An 11,113-nucleotide genomic window follows, 5' to 3' on the forward strand; every position below is an offset into this window, starting at 1 on the left:
GGTATTGGCAGCATCCTGATAGTTGTTCCTAGGAGAACAGATTAATGTTTTAAAGGTCATTTTTCATGCATGTCCAAGCCTACCACTCATCCTGCCTAGATGGTCCAATGTATCAATAACAAACCACAGTAATAGGTAGTAAAGTTTCCTTGTTTATTAGAAGAGGCCTGCTGCTCCAGCTGCTTTGTCTTTGATAGGTTGCCAAGTTCAATTCAGAGTGATACTGTCTTTATTTTGGCCTCAGTTACAAGCTAGGTTCTTTAATACAACCTTACCATCTGAAAAGCTAACATTTCGATTCCTAATTCTTCAGTCTATTTCCAATTCAGAACCTAGTTTAGGAAGAATCACAGAATTACACTCCAATTAACTGACACACAGTAGGACTCGAGATATTCGATGACTGACAATAGTAAATTAACTGGGAAAAAAAATCTTTCTTTTAAAATGTGTAACACACTAATACTACATATATTAAGTTGATGAACTTACTTAGGAAAATATGTTTTGAAGGAAAAATGAGAGTTCACATTCAATGATTCAAACCAAATCTATTTATTTAATTATCTCTCAATATTTTGTAGCTATCAAGTCTCAGCTTAATTAACATATAAAGCAATCATGGATATCATCAATTCAGAAAAGTATTCTCCACCTTATTATCTATCTATGAAACAAACATCCCTTAAGCCCAGTTCAGATCAGTAGCTCAGTCGTGTCTGACTCTTTGCAACCCCATGGAATGCAACACGCTGTGTTTCCCTGTCCATCAGCAACTCCCTTCCAATTACTGCTCCATTCATATGTTCTCCCTCAAAATGTCCCTTCTCAAATGTTTTCTCCTCTTACATACATCTTAAATACATTCTAACCTATTACAATACAGCTTCCATTCCCACCACTCTGCTTAAATTTATCCAGTCAAGGTCACCAAGAACTTTCATGCTGCCAAAAACAACGTACACATCCCTGTTTAATGGTACTTGACATCTCATCAATATATAACAATCTCTCCTTATCCTAACACTCTTCTCTCCTCTTAGATTTGGTAATACCATCTCTCCTGGTTTCTGTACTCAGCCAACAGTTTTACTTTACAGTGTAAAAGTCCAGCGGTCTTACTTTGAGACTCCTCTTCCTCCATCCAGAGTGTTAAGATTCCTTAAGATGTGCTACCAAGTACTCTACTCCCGTCTAGTAATACCATCTCTTGCCCTTAGGTGGTCTCATTCATCTCCACAGATTTACATGTCATCTTTATGCTGTTAATTCCTTAATTTATATCAATTAGTCCAGAAACCACTACTACATAAGTATTACAGCAGTAATAGTAATCACTTTTCATAAAAACCAGAAATAGAGAAACTTTAAGGACAGATACTATCCTAGTTTCACAGATTTCTATCTGTGAAAAGTAAAATGACTTATGCCTAACGTTGTTCAGTCACTCAGTCGTGTCCAGCTCTTTGCAACGACATGACTGCAGTACGCCAGGATTCCCTGTCCTTCACTATCTCCCGGACTTTGCTCAAACTCATGTCCATTTTAGTCAATGATGCCATCCAACCATCTCATCCTCTGTCGCCCTCCTCTTCTCCTGCCCTCAATCTTTCCCAATGAATTGGCTCTTCCCATCAGGTGGCCAAAATATTGAAGCTTTAGCTACAGCTCAGTTCAGTTCAGTCGCTCAGTCATGGCCAACTCTTTGCAACCCCATGAACTGCAGCACGCCAGACTTCCCTGTCCATCACCAACTCGCAGAGTTTACCCAAACATGTCCACTGAGTCAGTGATGCCATCCAATCATCTCATCTTCTATCATCCCCTTCTCCTCCTGCCCTCATTCTTTCTCAGTATCAGGGTCTTTTCAAATGAGTCAGCTCTTTGCATCAGGTGGCCAAAGCACTGGCGTTTCAGCTTCAACATCAGTCCTTTGAATGAACACTCAGGACTGATCTCCTTTAGGATGGACTGGGTGGATCTCCTTGCAGTCCGAGGGACTCTCAAGAGTATTCTCCAACACCACAGTTCAAATGCATCAATTTTTCAGTGCTCAGCTGTCTTTATAGTCCAACTCTCACATTCATACATGACTACTGGAAAAACCATAGCCTTGACTAGACGGACCTTTGCTGACAAAGTAATGTCTCTGCTTTTTACAATGCTGTCTAGGTTGGTCATAACTTTCCTTCCAAGGAGCAAGTGTCTTTTAATTTCATGGCTGCAGTCACCATCTGCAGTGATTTTGGAGCCCCAAAAAATAAAGTCTGACACTGTTTCCCCATCTATTTCCCATGAAGTGATGGGACTAGATGCCATGTTCTTAGTTTCCTGAATGTTGAGCTTTAAGCCAACTTTTTCACTGTCCTCTTTCACTTTCATCAAGAGGCTCTTTTTAGTTCCTCTTCACTTTCTGCCATAAGGGTGGTGTCATCTGCATATCTGAGGTTACTGATATTTCTCCCGGCGTCTTGATTCCAGCTTGTGCTTCTTCCAGCCCAGCGTTTCTCATGATGTATTCTGCATCTAAGTTAAATAAGCAGGGTGACAATATACAGCCTTGACGGACTCCTTTTCCTATCTGGAACCAGTGGTAGAGGCTAAAAAGAAATTCTGTTTTTTCAATTCTTAATCCTTTTTACCATTTGCAGACTTAGCCCTTTGTCCGTAAACTGTTTCCTAGTTTACTATTTAAATATGAAGACTACTGGACAAAGTAATTTTCCTACATACACACCTTACATACAGCCATCAGAAATGAACTAGTCAGTTTGAAATTAAGAGAGAAAGGTCTCAAACTTGTTTTTCAATAAATGCTTTAGAAAAGACTCTAGGATACAATTGAATTTTTAAAGGTGACTGAGGATGCAGAGTGGCTGTTATGATTAATAATATACTCAAGAATTTGGGGCAATGTATACAAACCAGAAGTAAAAATCAATGAAAGTGGCTGGGCTGTGTAAAGAAGAAGTGAGCCAAACAGGAAAGAAGTCTGATGGACTATGATCAACTAACTTGTATTTGATGAATAAAGACACATGGGAGATACCACTGCTTTGTAAACTACAAAAATCAAAGTAGTTATTCCAAATAATGATTTAATATAGGCTGTAAGCTAAGGTGAAGGACAGTAAATCAGCTATGCAGCTACTGGCATAAACTAGATTCATCTGAACCTGCTCAAGTGTTTGACTTCACCAGAAAAAACAAAATCCAAAAGGATATTGTAAAGAAAATAGCAATAATTTAGTAATAGATTAAGGTAAAGAACAAAGAAAAACAAAGAAGCAAATATAAGTAAGCAGAATAGGACTGTTGCCAATGAGTGGGAAAACTATATGAAAGGCAAGAAGATACAGAAAAGTAACTTGTAAGTTGTTTTCTAGAAAACATAAGAAGTCTCAAAACAAAATTTTATTTAGCTTTAATTAAGAGCAAAACAGCATTCTTCAAATACAAATATGGCATTATTTTGTTACCTTAATTAGTTTCCTAATGGCAGTAGTACGTTGGTCTGGGCCTATTCACATTGTCTTTCCTATATTCTGTGGTGAATAAAACACACAAACACACACAAAGAAGGAATATTACCCAAATGAAAAAGGAACTTTAAACCTCAATAACATATATTATAATTGGAAAAACTGGAATAACCAAAAAGAAAGAAAAAATTGTATATCCAAAAATCTACATGCCTTTGTTACTCCTGCCAAGACTGCACTGTGGTAGAAAAAATAAAGACCAGGATTGAAAGACAAGTCAGAGGAGCATGGAGAATACATAATAGCTACTTATGGTGACATAATAGGAACTTACCACAGTACCCAGCCAAACAGGGAGGCGGGTACACACATGTAGCCAGCTAAGGGAAGTAGCATGGGCAGGAAGAGACAGCAAGCCCACAGAGAAAGGAGGATGTGTACGGCATGCTCACACTGGCACACAGCCTGTTTCTAACATCTGTAAATACAGAAAATTCATATATTGTTTGAACCCAAGGATGGCAGAACTTCCAGGTATACAATAATTGAAAAGTATACAGAATTTCAAATTTTACATGCAAAATTCATATTAAGCCTATTTTACAGAGAAATTTGGATATGTATCTTTACCACCCAACTACTCATGTTCATCACAGATTCCACTTGCCTGATACATATTAGATAGTGGTATAATTCACACCTTTTTTAATGAATAAAATAAATGCTATTTGAAACAATAGTTTTAGGGTCTAAGTTTTTGGGTAGTTGACCCATTCATACCAGTTCTCATCAAATCTAGATTTCTACATAAATCTTCTCTTCTGGGATTTACACAGCAATAGTGACAAGATGAAGCAGAAGTTAGTGGAAAAATAGAGTAGGAGACAGGAAGCATCGAGAAAGAAGTGTCAAGCTGATAACTATATTTCCCTGGATTATCCCATCTTTAAGTGTTACAGCTCTATGAAATGCTCCTGTAACTTCTTCAGAGGTTAAAAGTAGAGGAAGATAATATCTTCTGACCCTGATTATGGTTGGGAGCAGGTAGTCTGGAAGAAAGTTTACTCTGCAAACACTTGCTGAGTGCAGAGCTCAAAGACAGTGACACGGCTAACAGGAAGAGTACAGAGAGTAGGTATCAACAAAGAGTAAGTTCAAGATGATCTAGTACGATACAGGCTTTTTAAAATGAATTTAAACTAATTTCTTGTATTCAGTTACTACGAAGCCAAAATATCCCTCGGAATGTAGAATGGCATGAAACGTCTCTCGCTCTCCTTACATATAAAAAGCAAAGACCAAGCCAAGTGACTATACTGTGATTCTTAAACTCCATGACTATGGCTCAAGAATATCATGGAATATAGATCTTTTAAGCCCTTGCTATCTTCTTCTTTAACATGACTCAGGATCTTTTCATTGTTCATTGGCACTCCCACCAGAAAGAATCTATTGGCAAAAACATAAAGCTCAAAGCTGCTAATAACCTGTATAATTCAATAACAATAATAGGCAGTTTCAGTTCAGTTCAGCTCAGTCGCTCAGTCGTGCCCAACTCTTTGCGACCCCATGAATTGCAGCGATGTTAAAGCTGAAGCTCCAGTACTTCGCACACCTCATGCGAAGAGTTGACTCATTGGAAAAGACTCTGATGCTGGGAGAGATTGGGGGCAGGAGGAGAAGGAGACGACCCAGGACAAGATGGCTGGATGGCATCACGGACTCGATGGACATGAGTCTGAGTGAATTCCGGGAGATGGTGATGGACAGGGAGGTTAGGGCATGCTTTCTATGGAAGACATATTAACAGATATCAACACAATTAATTTTCAAACAACTTTTATTATCTTCAATTTATAGGTAAGGGACTGAAGTACAGAGAGATTAAGTAACTTGTAGGTGATAACCGGTAGGTGGTTAACAGTTAGAATTCAAACACAAGACAGTCTAGCTCCAGAATCTATATTCCCATTTGCTATATTACAGTATTCAAATAAAAGACATGGGGAATAAAAGATTTGGGGAAAGCTATCAGTTTGGTTAGTATCAACAGAAGTGAATAAGTGTGGTATTCAGGTAATCAAGACTTTGCTGGAGTCTCTCATTATAAAACTGCACTGTCCAATGTGGTAGCTATTTGCTGCAAGAGGCTACTAAGCATCTGAAATGTAGCCAGTTCAACTTGAGATATAATAACTGATTTCAAAGACTTAACATTTTAAAAAGAATGTAAACTAATTCAACAATTTTATAAGGGTTAATTTAAAATATTTTTAATATACTGGGCTAAATCAAACATGCCTTTTAAATGCGGCTACTAGAAAACTATTTCTACTGGGACAATGATGCTATGTTGGAAATATGCTGGAGTTTATAGAATAATTCTAATCAAATCTTCATTGTTTTACTGTTGTAATCTTAAGGAAATCAGTTACACTGATCATTAACTTCTGTATCAATAAATAGGGCTTAACAACAGTCCTGACACCTCCTGTTAACATTTTGGTATCTAAATCTATTTTCCACTAAAAAGAATCTAAGACTCCTTGGAACTATGGCTGATGTCAGGGCTGGGACAGGTAAAATACAAGATAAACCTGGAATACTTTGTTTGGGAAGAAAGAAGTACTCAAAAATAATCACTGGGCAGGGAGGGAATGGGGAAACACATGGTTTGTCAAAAAACACTGGAACCAGCTTGATGAGGCTCCCACTGGCCAAACCTAGGACAACCTGGAAATCAAAACAATGACAGCAATGGATTTACCCATTGAATAAAGTAAGAATCAATGAGTTCATTCTGATGAAAATAACAAAGTAAAGGAAGAGAGGGGGAAAGACTACTTTATGACAGAGAATCAACTACTAGCCACAGAACAAAAAATCATGAATGGATGTTAAAACTTGTGGGTAAGTTTTATGAGACTATGTAAGTATCCTATTCTTCAAGGTATTTTCCCATCAATTACACATTAATTACAAAAGGACAAACAATAACTTTTAGGGAGAAATACAGAGAATACCACATCAGCCAAACTTTCAAAGGTACCATCACTAACGCTGGGACAAACCAACATCATGAATCTTAATATACAAGGTATTAAGAAGGACAGAAGATATTCCTGCTAAAAACGCATAACTACTCTAATCATGAGGAAACAACAGACAAATTCAAATTGAGGGACATTAGACAAAATAACTGTCCTGCACTTTTCAAAAATGTCAAGGTCAAGAAATATAAGAAAGGCTGAGGAAATGTTCCAGATTTAAAGAGACTAAAGAAATATGACAACCAAATGCAATGTATGATCCTGGCTGAGGGGAAAAGCTATAAAATAAAATTGATAAAACATGAACATAAATTATGAATTCAGTAATAGTATTATTAAAGTATGTCAATGTTATATTTCTTGGTTTTAGTAACTATACTATGGTTAGGCAAGACAATGTCCTTGGTTTTAGGAAGTATAACTGAAGAATTTAGGGATAAAGAGGCATCATGTCTCCAAATCACCTTTGAATGGTCCAGAAAACAACAGATATAGATAGATACAGGGCAAGAATGATAAATCAAATACTGCAAAATGTAATACAATTGCTGAATGTGAGGAAGGATATAGAGGAGTCCCTTGTACTATTCTTCCAACTTTTCTTGTAAATTTGAGATTATATCAAAATTAAAAGTTAAAGCAAAAAACTTGCCTCTTTTCCCAGATCAAATATCCTAATAGACCATACAAGTTTAAAAATACATTAATGCATTTCTTTTATCCTAGACTTGACTTTGCTTTAAATTTTATAACTTATCAGATACCAATTACGTATCTCATACAATCCAGGATATCTGTTATTACTCAATATCATGCTGAGCACTAGGATACTACTAATTATATCCAACAAGCCCTCAAACATTTGTTAGATGAACCTACTCAAAAGTTAGTATAGTATAGGATTGCAGGAAAAAAAACAAATCAAATTGTAAAAAGCACCACATTGTAAATAATGATATTGTGACACAGAGCTTACAGAACAACTCCTCAATTCTAAAAAAAGAAATACTAGGATTAAATCCCAGAGTAGCCATAAATCTAACATAAAGAGATGAGCTCCACAAATAGAGAAAGGTAAACAATATTTTCCATATCAAGAATTAAACATCTTAGCTAACTACAAGCAGTTATGACAAGTAAAATGGACTTTTTGCCCATAAAATTAGAACATTAATATGTTATTTAAAAAATGAAAAAGATTATTTTAAAGATTTAGGCTAAGAACTGAGATTTTAAAATTTCACTATTAATTCAATACTAATTTGCTGTACAGCGTTGAAACACTGCTTACAATTTTCATACCTCATTTTAAAAAAAGACTTGTAGATCATTTTCTTCCCCAAAGGCAGACAAAATATTTTATAAAATGTCAATAAGAGCACTAAATATTCAATATGGAAGTACACATATATTCACACACACACAGGCACAGTGAAAAGAATACAGTTTCTTTGCAAACATGTTTACAAATAGCAAAACGCAACTTTAAAAGTTACAGAAATACATTCAATCTCAATTCATACTATGAATAGGTGCTTCACACAGAGACTACTGAAAAAACCCAATCAACCAGTGTTTACCCTACTTAAGAGTTTTATTGTTTATAAGTAGGAGAAGGATCTTCTTAGGTCTCCTGAGTAGGACTGAGATGTGGGAAGTAATTCTCAAATATAGTTAGAGCTTAAGGGGGAAAAAATTTCTTTCAAATATCGTACAAGTGAATATAGTGACTGCATACTAAACACACAGCGTTAACTCAATTTTCAACGTCTTCTAATCCTACTAGAGTATTCAAGTAGGTAAGACAGAAAGATATCCTGTTTCCCTTTTCCATCAAATCCAATTAACTTTGCGTTTAACAAAAATTCGACTATTTTTCAAAAACATATTTTTGTGAGACAAAGTGACAATGCAACTAAACAAGCAAGATGAGAAAAAAACAAAACATCGTCAACTAACTGTGTGCCTCGGCAAAACTTAACACAGTTATCTCGAGCCAGTATTACTATGCTATCATCCTGCCTGACTCTAACTGAACAACTCAATAGTTTTCAAACAGGTTGTCAGTGGAAGAGATCTTTACATAAGCAATTATAAAAACAGGGTCCATTTTGTATTCGGGAGGCATTAGCAACACTTCGCTTAAAATTTTACATAAAAATACGATGAGGTTCTTTTTCAAATTTTTTAAAGCAAAATCACTTATGACTACTTGACTAAAGCTATTTCCTAGAACGTTTCCTTAGATAAGAACAAAACATATAAAGGGAAAAACTGTGACTTGTTTAAACATAAATGTCCCTAATCAGAGCAGCCTTCCTTCTCGTATGTTCTCCTATACCCACTGTACTCTGCGGTGCACATTTTTGAGTTAAGTTGTATTAGTTTCTTACCACGATCTCCTTTCCACTACTGAAAAACAAGAAAGATCTTCAAGCGCTAATTAAACAAATCTGAGGGGGGGGGGGAGGGAAAGGGGCGCGAGGTGGCGCAAGAACAGATGGAAACAAGGCAGTTGTTTTCTTAGGGCACTAAGGTTTCTTCCTCAACTCCCAAAGCCAAGGTTTAATCGCCAGTTGAGCAAGCTGCTTGCCACTATCCACTCCTTAGACAATGCAACCTTCCCTTCACCTCTTCTCATACTCTCCTACCCATCAACCCCTTCCAAAACAAACACAACACACCCCATCCCACAACCCGCGTTATCCCCTCGGTGCCCACTCAACCAACCTGCTGGATAACAGCTCCACGTACACGTCTCACTCAGACAAAAAAGCCACGGCAGCAAGGCGGCGAGATCCCACCACTTCACGCCACCCCCGAGGAACCCGCAGAATGACAGTCCGGAGCCCAGAAGTTTGAAGCAAAACGATTCCCACCAAACCAAAAGGGAAGAAATTGCAGAAGGGGATGCGAGGTGGGGAGAGCGATGGGGAGAGCGATGTGCATGTTGTGCTGGGAAGGGTCCATCACATGACAGTAAAAGAGGACCCGAGTCGTCGGGGCGTCCGTGAGGAGAAGTGGGGGGGGGGTTGCCGTCGCCATGGCAACACCCCCTCTCAGTCCAGACTTCCAAAGAGGGAGGAAGAACTTCAAATCCCAACCGTCAGCGCTCGAGCGGCTCCTTCTTAAAGGGGTACACACCGCGCCGCCGCCGCCGAGCACGAGAGGGCAGAGTTGGGCGCCCCCGCCCCTCGGGCGACGCCCCCGCCGCCCCTCGCCCCCAGCGGGCCCACCCTAGACCCCAGCCCCGCGAGCGCCCGAGGGTTGCTCAGGTCCCTGTCCCCGGAGCCCGGCCGCGTCCGCCCGCCCGCCCGGCCCACGGCGGCAGAAGGGGGTGTGTGTGCGCCCGGCGGGGGCGCGGACCTGCCCGCCTTCCTCCAGTCGGCTCTGCCCGCCGGCTCCCCTCCGCCCGGGCGCCGACCCGCTTCCTCCCTATTGACAGGGCTGACGGTGAGCGGCGAGGGGCGCCGACGAGTTTCGGGGAGAGCGCAAGCAAGCCGCTTCCTCGGGGGCTCAGCAAGCGGGTCCGAACTAACAGTTCCAGGGGAGCCCAAGAGCTAAGAAGGAGAATGAGCACGGACCGCGCCGGGCGAGGAGCCCCCAGACAAAAGGCGAGCGCCGGAGCCGCCGCGCCGCCGCCGCTCCCATCTCGCTCCCCCATTGAACTGACCCGAACGGAAGATTCAACTAAACCCCTCAGCCACAAACTCCTCAGGCTGCGGCACTCGTCGCCGCGCGGAGCCGGGGCTCCGGCCCGTGTCTCTCTTACCTACACAGTGCATGAGGCGGTGGCGCCAAGAGTCGAGTTCCCGCCGGAATCCTCTCCTCTCCGCCGCGCACCGAGGGCTCCGGCACTGAGCGGCGGCGGCGGCGGCGGCAGCAGCGGCGGCGGCAGCGGCCATTCTCTCTCTTCCCTTGTCCATCTGCGTCCCGCGTCACGCGCCCTCATTTACATACGAGCGGCGCAGGCACGAGGCAGGGGCGCGAGCCCTCGGCGCGAGCCCCGGAGCGCGCGCCCCCCGGAGGGGGGTTGATTGACACGTGTCACACTACCTTCCCTCTGCCCTTCCCTCCCCCTCCCATCGCTCCCTCTGGGAGAGGCGGGGAGGGAGAGTGAGGAGAAGGAAGCAACCTGCCGCTTCCGCTGACCCCGCCTCCCCATCCACTCCCCTCTCTCCCCTCCCCCCGGAGTTTACTCAAGCAAGCCATCCTGCTCCCGCCGCCCGCGAAAACCCTGAGCAGGAGCGAGAAGCTCGGAGCTTGGCCAGGAACCGGCGCGCTAATGGAGCAGACTAGCAATGCCTTCCTTCTGCCTTCGCACCGCGACTCCGGACGCCCGGAGACTTCACTTCCCAGGCCCCTTTGCGCTGGGATTCCGAAGCGGAGATTGCCGTTTCGGCGCGATGCATGCCGGTTCTTGGAGTCCAGCAGAGATGGGCACTTTTTCGGTCTTTGCACACTTGGGATAAATGCTGGGCCTTAGATCTCTCAGTTCTGCGCTGCTTATGGGTTTAGCGCCTAGAACAATGGGCTGCGAGTGTTGCAGGGTCTGACCCAACCGCCTTAACTTCCTTAGGA

General features: G+C 41.5%; 1 protein-coding gene across 5 annotated transcripts in view; it reads right to left on the minus strand.

Moving 5' to 3' along the window:
- LCORL (ligand dependent nuclear receptor corepressor like) overlaps positions 1-10,854 on the minus strand; it is a 164,662-nt gene extending 153,808 nt beyond the window's left edge. For 3 of the 5 annotated variants that reach the window (XM_018049326.1, XM_018049322.1, XM_018049325.1), the window contains exon 1: positions 10,305-10,854. In XM_018049326.1, the coding sequence (XP_017904815.1) occupies positions 10,305-10,458 (154 nt within the window). In that variant the 5' untranslated portion in view covers positions 10,459-10,854. The remainder of the gene's footprint in view (positions 1-10,304) is intronic. The other 2 variants (XM_018049324.1, XM_018049323.1) reach the window with 2 other exon arrangements.

The sequence above is a fragment of the Capra hircus genome, chromosome 6 (assembly GCF_001704415.2).
Source record: "Capra hircus breed San Clemente chromosome 6, ASM170441v1, whole genome shotgun sequence".
In the NCBI taxonomy this organism is placed as follows: domain Eukaryota; kingdom Metazoa; phylum Chordata; class Mammalia; order Artiodactyla; family Bovidae; genus Capra; species Capra hircus.